General features: G+C 42.8%; 1 protein-coding gene across 3 annotated transcripts in view; it reads right to left on the reverse strand.

The window, feature by feature from the left end:
* Positions 1-17,945, reverse strand: part of SPIRE1 (spire type actin nucleation factor 1) — a 187,187-nt gene that overhangs the window by 44,540 nt on the left and 124,702 nt on the right. For all 3 annotated transcript variants that reach the window (XM_075125320.1, XM_048840209.2, XM_048840210.2), the window contains exons 5-6: positions 10,360-10,443; positions 9,713-9,877 (exon numbers count right to left, since the gene is read on the reverse strand). In XM_075125320.1, the coding sequence (XP_074981421.1) occupies positions 9,713-9,877; positions 10,360-10,443 (249 nt within the window). The remainder of the gene's footprint in view (positions 1-9,712; positions 9,878-10,359; positions 10,444-17,945) is intronic.

Below are 17,945 nucleotides of genomic sequence, written 5' to 3' on the forward strand. Positions count from 1 at the left end.
ACCAGGTGCCCTGATGAGTCTGCCTGCCATAATGATTCTAGTATGTTCTTAATTGGCCCCAGGTGTCTTAATTAGCTTGCCTGTCTTAATTGGTTCAAGCAGGTTCTCCATTGCTCTAGTGCAGCCCCTGCTCTGGTCACTCAGGGATCAGAAAACTGTTCATCCAGTGGCCAGTATATTTGTACACCCCACTGGTCTGGGTCTGTCACAGTATGATCTGGAAAATTTCAGTTGAAGTGAAATTGAGCAAACATGGGCTGATCACAGGTGAGCTATGCTACATCATTTCTAAAATAGTTATTCCTGGACTCACATGAAAACATATCCACCATGAGAAATACCAATTGTGAAGCTAAAATGCTATATACAAATACTAAAGTAAAGTACAAGTGCACTGGACAGAGAGCTCTGAAAATTTCATCATCTTCTCCTTGCTACCTGCATTATTAATGCATTATATTCTTTCAGTAAATACAATTAAACCACAAGATTGTATATATAATTTTCTGTGTGCATGTACTATAGGTGACTCAGGCATCGTAAAACTCTGTATTTACACTCCCCTTGTGCATATGCATTATGCTATTATGGGATTGTGACCAAGTGGGACTATTCTTAATGTATCCTCTGAATACAGTTTCCCCTATGCATTTCTTAAGTATCTAGGTGGTGGGATAAGGGTGTATGACCATTGCAGAGCCCTAGAGGGCAGGTGTGTGTAGGGCTCTGGACACCGAGAATAGCCAACACCCTGTTTCCTGGCAACTGATGTCCTGGCCCTTTCCCCCCTGCAAGATGAGAGCTAAAGGGTTGGAGAACAAAGGAATCAGGTGACCTTCTGGCCCGGGAAAGGGACAAATCCCAGAGGAGGAGGGGCTGGAGAGAGTTTCAGTTTGGGGCTGGCTGGGGACGAGGAGTGAAGTGCAGACGTGGTTGTCTGGCTCACTGCTCCCTAAAATGGACCCAGCTCAGGGGTCCTGTTCTCTGTACCTACAAGCTCTGTTTTAGACCATGTTCCTGTCGTCTAATAAACCTGTTTTACTGGCTGGCTGAGAGTCACGTCTGATTGTGAAGTTGGGGTGCAGGACCCTCTGGCTTCCCCAGGACCCCGCCTGGGCGGACTCGCTGTGGGAAGCACACAGAGGTGCAGAGGATGCTGAATGCTCCGAGGTCAGACCCAGGAAGGTGGAAGCCGTGTAAGCTTTTTGCCCTGAAGACAGTCTGCTCACAGAAAGGAGACTTCACCAGAGTCCTGACTGACTTTGTAGGGAGCAGTTCCAGAGCATCGCTCAGGGACTCCATGACAACTGGTGGCAAAAGTGGGATGTACTGCACCCCATGGATGGCGCTTCTTGCAGTAAGTGACTGGGGAGCAGTAAAACAAAGCGGGATTGATGAGGACCAGGTGTGCTGAAGGCTCAGAGAGGAGTGGTTTCGGGGGGTGGTTAACCCCTGGGAGTGTGTGACCAGCAAGAAGGACTGTGCAGTAATGGGGTCCCCCTGGGGACTGTGGTGAGCAGTCCTGGGGCGGAGGAGCCTGCAGCTTGGCCCTGGCAAAGAGGTGGTGACATCGAGAAGGGCTGGGCTGGCACACTAGGGGTTCTCCCTGGAAACTGGGGGGGGGGAGGGGGGCTAAAAGCACACAGGCCTGTGAGTTCACAACAACTTGGGAACAGCAAAATGATGGCCTATCACCATCTCCTTAAGAAGGATATTGTAACCCTGTGCAAAAAGAGAGGGTTGCGCATTGGAAAGTTCACCAAAGCACAGTTAATCGTGCAGCTGGAGGAGGATGAGTGCTCTAAGGAACAGATTCCTGACCCAAATGGGGCTATAGCAGGATCTGGGAGCAGCTAGAGTGGTAGCCAGGCATCCCCAAGACTCCTGTCCCCGACCAGACGGGAGTCTTCACGATCGAGTTCCCCATCAGGGGATTGGAGACAGACGGGATTGGAGCTGAGTCTGAGAGAGCAAGAGAACTGTGAGAGACAGCGAGAGCCCGAGAAAGAGCTCCAGAAGCAGCAGCAGCATGAACTGGCGGTGGTGGAGTGGAGAGGCATAGGGGACTTCCCAGGGGTGAGTGGGGATAGACCCCGGGGTGCCAGTTCCGCAGGGAACCTCGATACTAAATTGCTGTCCCTGGTTAAGGAGAGAGGGGATGTGGATGCCACCCCACTGCCTTTGAGCAGGCTGGAGATTTGAACGAGGGGGACCCTGAGGAAAAGCCCCGGTGTCTAGCTCCCTTGCTGGGTCCCAAGGCCGTAGACTCCGTCAGCCAGATGGGTGGGGAGTTGGACAGGCTCCCACTCCTGGTCCCAACCTATATGTCTGTGTGCAGTCTCCTGGGCTCAGGCCCCTCAGACCTCCAGTGGGAGCGGAAGGTGATGGTCAATGGGGAGACATTCCTGGGGTGGCGAGATCCTGGGACAGAAAGAACTGTTGTCAGGCCCCTTGTGGTGCAGCCTCAGAAGCTGAGGGGCTGTGTGACCTGGGTGAGGGTCCCAGGGATGAAGCCCCTCACCCTGCCTATGGCCCAGATCCCTGTGCAGACCCGGGGAGGGAGGTCTGGCTGGTCGTTGGGGTTCTCCAGGATATCAGCTGTGAGACCCTGTTGGGGGTGACTGTGTCTCTTTGGGACAGGATCCAGGCCCTGCTCCTGTAACGGCCAAGGGTTTGAATTTGAATCCAGGGAACCAATCGGCTGAGAGGGAAATGGTCAGTTAAAATGCAGATGACGTGGCTGGCAGGGGGGCGGAGCTGCTAGGCTTAGGCTACCTGTCGGCCTGTAACCAGACTCCTGGGGTTGGGTGGAACAGAGAGATGCTTGCGCACCGGAGAGGGGGCTCACGCTGGCTCTGATGCAGTGAGGAAAGCAGCGAGCTCACTGCCTGTCCCCACTGGAACAGCAAGGGCAGCGCTGAGCACAGTGGGAGCTGAGACCCCAGCTTGGGGGTGGGGGTGACAGGCAGGGCAGGTCGGTTACCAACCAGGTTTGCCTTGTCCAGAGGCGCTGCTGGGAAGTGATCCCACGGCAGGGAGGGAGCAACCAGGGACAGGGCTCAGCGGGGCTGTGACCCCAGGCCCAGCCAGCGAGATGGAAGACTAGGTAGCTGAGTCTGCAGAGCAGAACAGCTGGGTAGTTAATCTCTCGAGAATGCAGGGGATGGCAGGTCTACTCTCATCTCTAGACACTTTGGATATGACTTGTACTCTCAGTGAATGTAACATCTAGTTCCTTGTGGAAGCAGAGGTTGGTAAGGGAAGAACAACAGAACTTTGAGAGTACAGCTCGTAAAAGTGAACCTGAGAAGGGTAACTGCGATTTGCTGGAAGTAGCTCAGGGTAGTGAGAAGAGCAGCAGTTTATCTGTTGGGAGTGGCAAGGTGCTTGGTAAGGAAAGTTTGGATGAGCCTAGGCAGCCTTGTGAGCTGATGGCTTTGTCTAATCAGCAGTTTGGGAAGGCGAGGATAGTGGAAGATGAGTGTCCCTATACCTTACCTGGAGAAGTGCGACAGTGAAGGGAATGTGCCTGTGTCTGTCAGGGGTATCGACTTGCCTATGGAGGGAGCTACCCTGGTCTCCAAGCAGTTGTGTGTGAACAGCTCTGTGTGCTGGGACAAGGGAAATGAGATCCCAAGCTGTGTGTCTGGTTCAGGAGAAAGTGTGTCTGGTTCTTCTTTGTCTGTGGAGCAGACAGAAGGGGCCTTTCAGCCTGTGATGGCTGAGAATAGTGCAGTTGTCTCAGAGTTGGTTCTGGATTCAACTAAAGCCCAGGAAGGGAATGGTCCTAAGTTTGTGTCTGCTAGGGAGAATGGCACTGTAACTAGGTCGTATCCAGTTAGTGTCTATGCAAAATCCCAGAGGCCAGACAATTCTGGTGCTTGTATTTTGCCTGTTACTAGTGTGTTGTTGGGAAAGGGTGTAGCAACTCTGTCTAATCAGAGTGAGATCCTAGCCAGGGCACAAAGAGAGCATAAAGGTGATTTGATTGTGTTACTTACTGATGGTATGGAAACCTGTAGCAAGAAGGAAAAGATTCCTGAATTTGTGTGTGGCAAAGGGAAGGAGAATGCTTCTAACTTTTTATCTAGGAAGTCTGTGAGTTTGCCTGAAAGGGGATTGTGTAGGAATCCGCCTGATGGGCCAGAGGTAACTCTGGATGTAAGTGAGATCCAGAAAGAATCTGTTGTTGCTCAGTAAAGTGTTCCTCTAAAGCAAGCCCTAGGTAAAGAGGGTAATGGCAGAATTTCTGTGAAGGATGAATTGTTGCATAGAAAAGCCCCTAGGGAAAGGAATCCTCATGGTAGTCTTTGCAAACAGTTTACTGCAACTGAAGGGTGTGAAAGTGATTTAATCAAGGAAGTTTCAGTTCCTAACAGCCAGAAATTTTCTGTTGTGAATTAAGCCACTGACTTTTCTGTTGAAAGATCCAGTGTGGATAGCTTTGAGAAGGTCTCAGATGGAGTAAAAGCTGTTAAGAAAGTTAAACAGGCCTATAACCAAAGGCTGTGTTTGGCCAGCTTATTGGGGAGACAAGGTTGTTGAGAAAGGAATGTCTCCATGCTAATTCTGTAAGTGAACAGTCTGTGTCCCAGGTGAAGAGGGTGCTGGGCTGCCTCAAGGAGGCAGGACTGACGGTAAAAGCTGAAACGTGTAAGGTGCAGATAATCAGAGAGTGGCCTGTTCCCACTTCCCACTAAAAAAGCTTTATTGGGATGGTGGGGTACTACTGGAGGCTTGTACCCCACTTGAGCTCCCTAGCTGCCCCCATCACTGAGCTATGTAAGAAGGAGAAGCAAGACCAGCTGGTCTGGACCGAGCAGTGCCAGAGGGCTCTCTCTGCGCTGAAGGAGGCTCTAATCCAGGGCCCGGTAAATCTGGTAAACCCCAACTTTGCCAAGGCCTTTACAGGGTTCACCGACGCCTCAAACACAGGGCTGGGTGCTGGCTGGGTGCTGGGCTGATGCCGAATGGTGGGGGACAGAGACACCTGGTCAGAGAGTGGCCCAGGTCAAGATGGGGGGCTCTTAAGCAAGAGAGCCCAAATTGCAACCCTCCAGACTGGAGCGCTGGGAGAAGACCCGATTCCAGTTGGACCCCCGGGGATTTTGGGGTGGCAAAAGGACACGGGCCGCAGAAACCTTCCCACATGAGGCACGTGAGTGCCATCGAGCACCCCTGACCTAAGGGAGGGCATGAAATTGGAAGGGCGTAAAACTGGAAGGGCCTGGTGTAACTCCTACCAAGGAATGGGAGAGATGCTGGGGCATCCATAGGAATGTTGGTGGGTTCGAACTTTTCCAGGTCACTGGCTAAAGGTTATCGTGGACTCCCCGGGCGATGCTCTGGAACTGCTCCCTACAAAGTCAGTCAGGACTCTGGTGAAGTCTCCTTTCTGTGAGCAGACTGTCTTCAGGGCAAAAAGCTTACACGGCTTCCATCTTCCTGGGTCTGACCTCGGAGCATTCAGCATCCTCTGCACCTCCGTGCGCTTCCCACAGCGAGTCCGCCCAGGCGGGGTCCTGGGGAAGCCAGAGGGTCCTGCACCCCAAATTCACAATCAGACGTGACTCTCAGCCAGCAAAACAGGTTTATTAGATGACAGGAACATGGTCTAAAACAGAGCTTGTAGGTACAGAGAACAGGACCCCTGAGCTGGATCCATTTTAGGGAGCAGTGAGCCAGACAACCACGTCTGCACTTCACTCCTCGTCCCCAGCCAGCCCCAAACTGAAACTCTCTCCAGCCCCTCCTCCTCTGGGATTTGTCCCTTTCCCGGGCCAGGAGGTCATCTGATTCCTTTGTTCTCCAACCCTGTAGCTCTCACCTTGCAGGGGGGAAAGGGCCAGGACATCAGTTCCCAGGAAACAGGGTGTTGGCTATTCTCGGTGTCCAGAGCCCTACACACACCTGCCCTCTAGGGCTCTGCAACGATCATACACCCTTATCCCACCACCTAGATACTTAAGAAATGCATAGGGGAAACTGAGGCACCCCTACAGTATTCAGAGGACATATTAAGAACAGTCCCACTTGGTCACAGTGATCATGTAGTTAAAGACTACTTTTCCCCCACAGGACCCCTGCTCCCCGAGTGCATAAGAAGGACAGTGCTCTGAGAAAGATTCAGGGTTGTATTGTGAAGGAGGCTGTTGTCTCTGTGCTGCCCCATTTACTGAGGTGGTCAGATGTGCGGTAAAGGAGGCAGGAACTGCAGGAAAAGAAAGAATGATCTCACAATTAAGGCAACTGAATGCCGCAAAAGAGAATAGCATTCTCTCTCCCTTTGCCACAGAGTTCCTATGTGATACTGGACAAGACACATAAACCAAACTTTTCACAGGTAGCAATTAATTGCATGTTCCTTATTTTCTGGGTGTCCTGCTGGAGACACCCAGGCTCTGATTTGCAGAAGTGCTGAGCAGTCACAGCTGCAATTCGAGTCATTGGGAGTTCTGCTCTGAACATATAAAGTGCTATCAAACGCTAAGTACTATGAAAAATCAGGTCCTAGTCTTCTCAAATAGGGCACCCAAAATTATTGACGCATCTGATAAATTTGGCTTTAATCTGTATGCCTCATTTCTCCATGTATAAAATGGGGATAATACAAACATCTCACCTCACAGGGAATTATGATGATAAATTCATTAATTCAGAATTAACACTCCTATTTTTAAAGGTATTTAGGCATTGCTCAACTCAGCATTGCAAGGTCTAAGTGATTTAGATTGACGAAGACCCATTTTCAAAAGCAATTTTGGAGCTTAAGTCGATTGACTTCCAATTGTTTAAATTCGCTTAAATCACAATTTTGCCATGTGTATGTTTTGACTGATAGAAAGAAAAATAATCTCTTTTCCCCTCGCTGCTTTTCCATTCAGATTTGGGACTCTTGTTTTTGCTTCCCCATCTAGAGAGACATGAAAGCTTTCTCCATTGGGAATATATATATATTATATATATATTTACCTATGACCCATGACAGACAGCAAAAATATGCTGTATTCAGGAGATCTAACTGAACTTGTAAGGATCTGTGAACCCTTCAGGCTTCAGTAAATTTCATTTCCTATCAAACTGCATCCATATTATTATACAATTTTCTGCACAGAAATTCTTCGAGCATGCTCAGCAGCAAAACACAAACTACTAGGTGGAAACTTTATAATAAGAAACAAGTTATTTTTCTAGCATGGAGGTACCAGCAAGTTGAAGTCAGACAAAGCTAGCAACAGTTTCAGAGATAAACCAGTAGATTTTGTACCTGCAGCAGATTCTAATCCTAATTCACTTTTATGCCCATGTGACCAAAAGTGGCTTTAGACAACCTGCCTAGTATTTTTCATAGATGAAAGAAGCAGGACTGAAATGGATGCCTGCAGGCATATAGTACATAGTTAGTATCTGGGTTTCAGAAAGAGCAGCTGTGCCTTCAACACCAACCACACGAAGAAAATCTTTTGAGAACTAACTTGACAGAAGTCAAATTTGAGGCTATGTTGGCAAAAGGTGAACTAGAATATCGTTCAGGGCTCCTAGTCAAACAAAATTACTGTACTGAATCCATGTATTGTGTCACAAGCAAAGGGCCTCCAGGTTTTGTTTTTCTTTTGCTCTGTGGTTGATATTAAAAGTAACACAGCTCTCTGAACCATAGCTATAAGATAGATAACATTACTACTTATGTACTTAAATTGCCCTCATCACCATAGTGTCTCAACAGCAGCATCTATTGCAGGAAAGCTGCTGAAGAGCATACGCCCCCTGCTCCCTCTGGGGAAATGCAATGACTATCTTTGCTTTGCTTTCCTTTTTAAGAGGCCAGGACACTCAGCCTGGGCCCCTCAGACCTTTCAGGGAGCTAGGAACCTCGACCCCCTTTACAGAAACTATTTAACTTTTGCCTTGAGGGGTAAGCGCTGACCATTTTGTGGGCTGCAGGATTATTTTGTTGGCCTTTTTCATTCAGACTGCTTTTTGCCTGCAGAAGACTACATAAGACTACACAGAGCTACACCCTAAACTCCAAACCAGCTCTACAGCAATGGCCATATCCAAGGAAGGATGTCTGGGATGAGAGAGGTGCCCATCCTGACCCAAAGATACAACCTATAACCTACATCTGTCACACTCACATGAGCACAACCAGTCACATCAGGAATAACTCTATTTCCCTATCTATAAAATAAGGCTAACAACACACTTGCCTACCTCACAGGAGAGCTGTAGGGACTGATGAGGTAATGTTCACATATCACTTTGAAACACATGAAGCACCATGTAACGTCAATTGGTTCCAGACTATCATTCATAATCACAATGCCTTCTTGTGTGAGGAAGGGGGTGTGGCTACATTCCATTATAAGGAGTGGATATTTCTATTCTATTCTATGTGCCAATCTATTGGGGGTAGGGTGAGATAGGGGCAGGAAAAAATCAGAAGCCATCCAAGCTCAGTGCAAAATTCTGTGATTCTAGAACAAGTCACAAGATGTATCAACAACAGAGCTGGTTACAAGCCTTCCATCAAAATATTTTTGGGTGGGGAAAATAGCTTTTTCAACACAAAGAAAATTTTGAGAGTTTTTGTCAAGAATCTTAAAATCCTAATGAACCTCCTAACCCCCTGCAAAGTTGCATAAAATCATTTCCCAGCACTCTCTAGTCAACAACATTTGTCTTAGTGCAATCAGTGGGCAAAAACGAACCATGAAATCTCAAGGCAGTTCTCAGTGCTGAGAGCATTGACACTATTCAAATCCATGCATTTACACAGGGATTTCTGAATGTGCTCATCGCTGTTAAGAAATCTTCAGTTCCTGGTGTCCATTATTAATTGCATGATAATGACCATTTAAAAAACCATTATATGAAGCAGCTGCAATAGAAGGTCTGAGAGATTCCAGGACATACCAAGGAGTAGGTGGTCCTAATACAGAAAGTACATCTTCCTGACAGTCACTCCTAAGTTGTACATGAGTGTCTGGGAAGTAATTCACTGATATTTGGAAGCTTGCCTCGATGTCTCAGCTTGTTCTCTTGAGTCCAAAGGAACACTGCATTGTGCTGAAACAGTCATGCCCAAATCAGAACTTGTGAGCCTTTATTAAAGCTGAAGACTTCGAGGGAAGGTATTCATTCCCGCAAGGTATAATTCCTGAGCTTTAGATTGGACTGTCCTACTTCAATAATTTAAGTGCCTATGATGAAGTTTGCAGATACTTTTGGCTTTCCTCTTTTATGACAGTATGAGATGCCATTCTCATGCATTTCACACCTTGAAAAGTATGATGGCCAAGGAGCTCTGAAGTAATATATATCTTTACAAAATTATGTTACGATTGGTCAGTAATGTACTCCACAGTATGAAGAGCCAACTAAAAAAATTCATATTGCTTGGGAAGTACGGCAAGACTGTTAACCTGAATTTTAGTGTTACTAGCAAGTCAACACAAAATCAGTTTGTTCAAGTGTATCAAATGTCGGCTTCCTGTCTCCTGAAATTTTTTTGTCCTTGTCATCTGAAAGCAAGGCGCACAACATTTTGATGGATCCATTTTTTCTTAATTAATATTCAAAATTTAGGATACAGTAAAAACAATGTAAGAATAGCTAATTACATGACTGAAGTAACAATTCTGAAAAACAAAGTGAAAGTAATGGTGATTGGTGACTGTATAGATCTATCATAACGGTATTCTTAACTCACCATAACCTTCCTTAATGTATAGCGTTTGGATCGAATGTCATCCATTAGCATTTCATAGGGTGTGAGCTGATATTCTATTGGAAGTGGGTTATACTGACGCTCTTGAACCTTCTTAAGTTTAACACCATCCCGCAAATCTCGCATCACCTGTACCCAAAAGCGAGCCTGAAGAGTCAAAGGAGACAAATAAGGTTTCAGAACATTTACTGTACTCTCATTATTACTGAGTACCAATGCAGTTAAGGCAAAAACAGCTCACTCGTCACATCAGAGAACCATTAAACCAACTAAATAAGACTAAATTTATTTTATTTTTTACAACAATGAAGTAGATAGGTGGTACAGTGGGTTTGAAAACATGGGTCAAAACCCATCTTAAACTAGAAAACAAATCTGGTGGATTATTCTAGTCACTAACAGAAATCCCAAAATCATAGTGTAATTCAGTAAATCACTGATGGCAGTGTTAGATTTCATTTATTTTCCACTTTTTCTATGAGTCATTAGCAAGTCATACTACAGAAACAAAAAACCCTAAATACTGTTTTTTACAGAAAGCAGGTGACAAGCAAGCAGCTTAAGAATATCTAATTTTTTACATCAAAATATAACCTATTGAAAATTATGGTAAATGACTACAGCCCTACCCAGTCAGCATTTTTCAACTCATCAAGGTCTGTGCTGGATTCATCACTCTTTTCTTTGTCCATTTCCTGAATCTTCTTCAGATTCTGTCAATTAAAAGCAATATAGTAAATAAGCTGTATAAGAACATAAAACTGTATTGAAATAAAGTAGAAAAGGTTTAACAGAATATGGTTTCCTTCTGTGTCTATTCATCTTTCACAATTTACATGGTGGATATTCCAAGCAACGTGTTCAGAACATGTACAGCAAATTAGAAATTAGACTTCCCATATTGTTAATGAAAGGGTACCCTTCTATATATATAAAAAAGGATTCATAAATGCTGAAGAGGATGTGAAGGAATAGGACTTTTCTGCACATATGGCGGGAATAACAGAAGAAAATAGTATTTGGGAGGGAAACAAATAGAAATTTCAAGATAGCTAAAGACAGACTACCCACAGAACTCAGTAATATTAGGTTACAGCCCAAAGGAGGTTATCGACCTGGGGAAGGACCCATTGATATCACAATTATTACTAGCAGCCAGATGCATGATAGCTTGTTCAGATTCCCCCAATATTAGTAGTATAGAGAAACCAAGTCTAGGAATGCTTCTCAATGGAAAACATGACAGTTTTACATGAAGCAGACTTTAAAAATATATGGTTTTTGGAATCTGAAAAAAATAAATACACAGATAATGATAAGAACTTGACCAATCACAAAGGGATCTTTTAAAGATAACAAATACAGGTTATTAATAAGATTTCTTAATACTTGTGTGGAAAGTTCATGTATGTTAATAACGACTAAATAAAAAGTTTAAAAAAAGAAAATGTCCCTCCTCAATGTAGGTGAAGCTTTCTTAATAAAGAGCCAAACGTTCGGACTTTGACTAGAATAAGAATAATGACTGAATGCTACAGTAGGTCACAGAGTGGGTTTATTAGACCACTTAACATTAAAACAAACAAATAGATGCAATTCAAGATTTAAATATATGGACTCTTTGCACTCATGGAAATAGTCTCATATATATTCACATCATACATAAAAATCACACATTTATATAGAATAGAACTTTTTGCTTGTAAACTGAATGCCTTTGAAATGGAATCATTGAGACACAAACATGGAAACTCACTATTCCATGTTTACAGATAGTTTCAGAATAGAACTGCACATTAACAGGATTTTATTTAAATTTTTCCAATTGTTTATTCATGCATTTTCATGAAACATAACTGGCTCCAAACTTTTGTTCAGTAAACCTATTGAGTTTATGTTAGGAGATTAAATCAATAGGTTACAGATCTGGAAATGTTTAAATTATTTATGTATGTAGCACAGAAATATTTGTCCTCTCTTCTGAGCTGACAACGTAATTAAACCAACATAACATACTTGGGTATTCCCTATAATGGGAGCAATCAACAAAGAGAGTCTGGGTCTGTTTTTTTACAAAATGTATAAAAAAAAGTTTAAAAATATAATTTTCTGTTTATTATATATTACACTGAAACTGCTACAGTTTAAATCTTTGCCCAAAGCCTCAGAAGAATCTTTCAATGAAGCAGTGTAGGTAGCTATTAAAATTTATTTCAGAGATCCTACAGGACAGACAGCCATCTCACAGGAGTCCTTGGAGTTTTTAAAAATCATTTTGCTACAGAGGATTTTGGGGAGAGTACAGGATAGCAATTGCTTACTACTACCTTTAATGTGACACAGCAGCAGACTTATTTTTACATCCAAGTTCTTAACACCATTATTGGCCCATTTTTTTAATTACATACATTATAGGCAGGCTTTTGAAAATCCATACAACTTATATGACACAGAATCTAATGGCCAAGTCCTGAAAATCAGGGGTGAGTATAGGGCAGGGGAGGGTTTTGGGTAGAAGATATAAGGGTGCTTCTAGTTGTTCTGACAACTCTGATCTCATTCAGTGATCTCACTCATTGGTTCAAATTCAGCTTGCCTCATTCATGGACGTCGACTACACCCTAAGACTTTCCAATGGCATTTGTTTCCTTTAGTTACAACACTCTTGTGAAGAATGAAATTTCTTTTCTTTTTAACATGGATTTTATCAGTAGAACCCAGCATTATCATAAGCCAGTGCCATTGAAAATAGCTTGTGATTTAAGGACACAAGAGTTAGATACTGCTAACTGTATAACCTACAATTTCTGAAATGATTTTTTTTTAAATGACCTTAGACCAGAGTATAAGTTTTTAGCCTGTAAATAAGCTCTGGTGTGGGCTGAGTATGGCAGTTAATAGAGTCTTAGCTACAGAGTAATAGTTTTAATGGTAAAAATTAAACAAAATAAAAACTACTGCAAGTGAAAATATCCTGGCAAATTTAAAGCTTCAAGAAATCCTCCAAGAATAGGCATAATTTTAGTTTCAATAGTTCTGTGAAAAAGGATTGTGGTTTTGACTTGCCTAATTAGACACACAGGTAAGCAAACCTCACTGCTCCACATCCAAATAGTTAATCTAGTCCAATGTATTCCAAGTATAGCTAAAAGTATGTCCTTTCTCCTCCTCTCTTAGAATGTCTCTAAGGGTAAGTCTACACTACAATTAAAGACCCATGGCATAGACACAGCTGGTCTCTGTCAGCTGACCTGGGCTTGCAGGGCTCAGGCTACAGGGCCTAAAATTGCAGTGTAGACATTCAGGCTCATGCTGGAGTCCAGGCTCTGAGACCGAGCAAGTTGGGAGGGTCTCAGAAACCAGGCTCCAGCCTGATCCCAAATATCTACACTATAATTTTTTGCCCCACTGGCCAAGCCCGAAACAATTGATCCAGGCTCTGAGACTTGGTGCCACAGGTTTTTTATTGCAGTGCAGATGTACCCTAGCAGACTGACAGTGTTTGCTTGAAACATCCCAGGTGTTAGCAGGTGTTGGTCCTATTGAGAAAAGGTTAGATTCATCTGATTCACTGAAACAATTTTACTCTATCCGGTCACAAAGCAAGGTGGGATTGGATCTATAGAAAGAGGAGCTGGGCTGAGCAGTCCTGGGATGGGAACCATACGAGCAGCCAATCCTCATGTGAAAGTTTGAGCTGAACTCTACCATCTTATCAGAAAGCCTTTGACAAGGTCCCTCACCAAAGGCTCTTCAGTAAATTAAGTTGTCATGGGATAAGAAGGAAGCTCTTTTCATGGATTAAGAACTGGTTAAAAGACAGGGAACAAAGGGTAGGAATAAATGGTAAATTTTCAGAATGGAGAGGGGTAACTAGTGATGTGCCCCAAGGGTCAGTCCTAGGGCCAATTCTATTCAACTTATTCATAAATGATCTGGAGAAAGGGGTAAACAGTGAAGTGGCAAAGTTTGCAGATGATACTAAACTGCTCAAGATAGTTAAGGCCAAACCAGACTGTGAAGAACTGTCTCACAAAACTAAGTGATTGGGCAACAAAATGGCAGATGAAATTTAATGTGGATAAATGTAAAGTAGTGCACATTGGAAAAAATAACCCCAACTATACATACAATATGCTGGGGGCCAATTTAGCTACAACTAATCAGGAAAGAGATCTTGGAGTCATCGTGGATAGTTCTCTGAAGACGTCCACGCAGTGTGCAGCGTCATTCAAAAAAAGGAAAAGGGATGTTAGGAATCATTAAAAAAAGGGATAGAGAATAAGATAGAGAATATCTTATTGCCCTTATATAAATCCATGGTACGCCCACATCTTGAATACTGCGTAGAGATGTGATCCGCTCATCTCAGAAAAGATATACTGGCATTAGAAAAGGTTCAGAAAAGGGCAACTAAAATGATTAGGGATTTGGAATGGGTCCCATATGAGGAGAGCTTAAATTGGCTAGGACTTTTCAGCTTGGAAAAAAAGGAGACTAAGGGGGAATATGATGGAGGTATATAAAATCATGAGTGGTGTGGAAAAAGTGAATAAGAAAAAGTTATTTACTTCTTCCCATAATATAAGAACTAGGGGCCATAGAAATTTAGAGCTGGAAGAAGTAAGTCATCAAATCCAGCACTTGAAGCAGGACCACGTAAACCTTGACCATCCCTGACAGGTGTTTGTCCAACCTGTTCTTAAAAACCTTTACAACCTGCTTTGGAAGCCTATTTCAAGCTTAACTATCCTTCTAGTTAGAAAGTTTTTCCCAATATCTAACCTAAATCTCCCTTGTTGCACATTAAGCCCATTATTTCTTGTTCTATCTCCAGTGGACACTGATAACAAATGACCACAGTCCTCTTTTAAAAAAGCCCTTAACACATTTAAAGGCTGTTATCAGATCTGTCCTCAGTCTTCTTTTCTCAAGACTAAGCCTGCCCAATTTTATTAACCTTTCCTCACAGATCAGGCTTTCTAAACCTTTTATCATTTTTGTTGCTCTTCGCTGGATGCTCTGAGTTATCCACATCTTTCCTAAAGTGTGATGTTCAGAATTAGACACAGCACTCCAGCTAAGGACTCATCAGTGCCAAGCAGAGTGGGTCAATTACCTCCTGGGTCTTCCATACAAATACTCCTGTTAATACACCCCAGAATACTACTCTTTTTCACAAATGCATCACATTGTTGACTCATGTTCAATTTGTGATCCACCATAACCTCCAGATTCCTTTAATCAGTACTACCATCTCACCATTTATTTCCCATTTTGTGGGTGTACTTATAATCTTTTCTTTCTAAGTGTAGTACTTTGCACTTGTCTTTCTTAGATTTTATCTTCTTGATTTCAGACCATTTCTTCAATTTTTCAACATCCTTTTGAATTTTAATTCTGTCCTCCAAAGTGGATGTAACCCCTCCCATCTTGAAGTTATCTGCAAATTATATAAGGATACTCTCCACTCCATTATCCAGGTCATTAATGAAAATATTGAAAAGCACTGGACCTAGGACAGACCCCTGTGGGGCTCCAAAAGATACATCCTCCCAGTTTGACAGCAAATCATGATAACTACCTTGCCCATATGGGACCTGCTAAATTCTGTTTAAATTTGCATGAAGTCATAATCCCCAAGGGAATGAGCATTCAGTAGCTTCTCATTCTACACTGTATTGAAGGTAATACAAGTGTGTGTGTGTATGTGTGTAAATGATGCATATAATCAATACGGTCTTGTTTCACTGAAAAAATCTGCTAACATACTTTTTAATTTTAATTCATGTGCACAGCCACATTATAAATACCATAAGATTGTTATCATATCATAAATTGTTTTCTTTTGAATTAAATTTATTAGGCTTTAGTACCTGAAATGGTTAACAAACATAGGTAAAACAGTGTGCTACTTCAATAACACTTCCTTTACCTCTGTGTGTGAATATTGTTCACATTACATAGCAAATAAACACAGCAGTCTGAACCTACTTTCCAGTGAACATCTGAAGGCATCCTTAAACGACCACACAATGCGGTGACAGCTTAGCATTATCTCCACTGGAGACCAGATGTGGTGGTTTATAGACAACTGGGGAAAACGTGTGTATGGAAACTTGTATGTGCTTTGCAGCTGTCAGTGATATTAGTCTGTTACTTTAAAAACCAATAAGTCCTTTCCCCAAAAGAGGAAATATTATAGAAAAGTCTCATTTACATTTACTTCTGCATTTATATCAGTATTGAAGTCCAAGTATTCATCCATTTCTCCATCAAATGCAAAGTAGTGGTAACGATTTCAATGCCAGTCTTTGTGAACTGTAAATGCCTTGTTTTCTCTTAAACTGGAAACTTTTGTTGAAGGCCTGCAAAAATTATAAATTATCATCCTAATGCTTTCTCCTCCTGCTCCTCAGAACCAAGGTTAACTTTGGTGAACAAACTGACAACAGTCAGACTGCTACTCCCTTCAATAAGCATTTATTTTTACAAAGTTAACATATTCCAGCTGCTTAATCTTTACTTTGAATGTTGAACAATACCCGCAGCAATTACCCATTTTAGCAACCATTAAAGCTTTCTGTTCTTTAACATGGTTTTTTGGGCTGGCTTATACCCAAAGGCAGCAAGACTGGCATAAATGGTAAATATCCCACCATGTTATAAGATTCCAGCCTGATTCTCTTTAGCACTAAGAATTAGGAGGAGAGAAAAGGTTTGACTAACTGATGGACCACCTTCAAAATAAGGCACCCATCTAATTAGTCCCTACACAATATAGTAAGAGAGGAAGCTTCTATTTGAGGAAGGCCAAGTCCAGGTAAAATCACACCATGACAGGGCTGGAGAGCTGTAACAGCAAAGGCTACCAGCCAAAAAAGAAACTCTGTCCTTTCACTCCAGGTGTTAAACAACATCTACTATGGTATTAGAGAGACGAGGTGAAATCTTGGGACCGACACGGTTACAACTACACTGCATAGCTACTGGAATGATCATTTTAAAATCAGTAGGCTCAAATAACTTTCACTCAACAGTCCAAAAAGAGAAGGGTGAGGAGATCTCTGGCCTGCTGATGTTAGTTTTCAATAAATCTTGGAATACCAGGGAAATTTTAGAAGACTGGAAGAGTGCTGATTTTATGTCAATAAAAAAAGGACACACCAAATGACCCAGAGTCAAAAATAATAAGGACCAGGTAGTCATACAGAATAATCTTGATCATTTGGTAGGCTGGGACCATTCAAACAAAATGTGTTTTAATATAGCCCATTGCAAAGTCATACATTCAGGAGCTAAGAATTCAGCCCACACCTACAGAATGGAGGACTGTCTCCTGGAAAGCCGTGACTCTGAAAAGGATCAAAAGATCACAGTGGACACACAACTGAACTTGAGCTCCCAATGCAATGCCATGCCAAAAAAAAGCTAGCGTAATCCTTGGACATTGTGATACAGCAACTACGATCATAAGGGATATTGTGGTTGTCAGTCCCTAGGTAGAATCTCCCAGGAACAGAAGGCAAGATACTTTCAGGAGATGGCTCTGAGCTCTCTTTTACTGGAGATCAGAACGAAGCAGACTTATTGGTTTTAAGTCACAATGGAAAGCAGACCTTCATCCACTAATGGAACGACAAAATAATCTGCTTCAGTCTCCCAGAAGGCAAACAATACCAAACAAGCTAAACGAGGGAGGAAAAGAGAAGAGGAAAAGATAGCAAGTCTAAATCCTATTGCCAAAATGCTTGAAGGCTACTTAGCACCTAGATATCATGGCAGTATGCACATTAGGAATTAATATATAGAAAGTTTCACGTCATATTAATTGCTCAAAAAATTGAAAGTTGCCAGGTGTTGTTTGCAAGGTGTGCTAAAATGGCCCATCTTGATTATCACTACAAAAGGGTTTTTTTCTCTCCTGCTGGTAACAGCTCACCTGAAGTAATCACTCTTGTTATAGTGTGTATGGTAACACCCATTGTTTCATGTTCTCTGTGTATATAAATCTCCCCTCTGTATTTTCCACTGAATGCATCTGATGAAGTGAGCTGTAGCTCACGAAAGCTTATGCTCAAATAAATTTGTTAGTCTCTAAGAAGAAAAGGAGTACTTGTGGCACCTTAGAGACTAACCAATTTATTTGAGCATGAGCTTTCGTGAGCTACAGCTCACTTCATCAGATGTTATACCGTGGAAACTGCAGCAGACT

This window comes from Caretta caretta, chromosome 2, assembly GCF_965140235.1.
Source record: "Caretta caretta isolate rCarCar2 chromosome 2, rCarCar1.hap1, whole genome shotgun sequence".
In the NCBI taxonomy this organism is placed as follows: Eukaryota; Metazoa; Chordata; order Testudines; family Cheloniidae; genus Caretta; species Caretta caretta.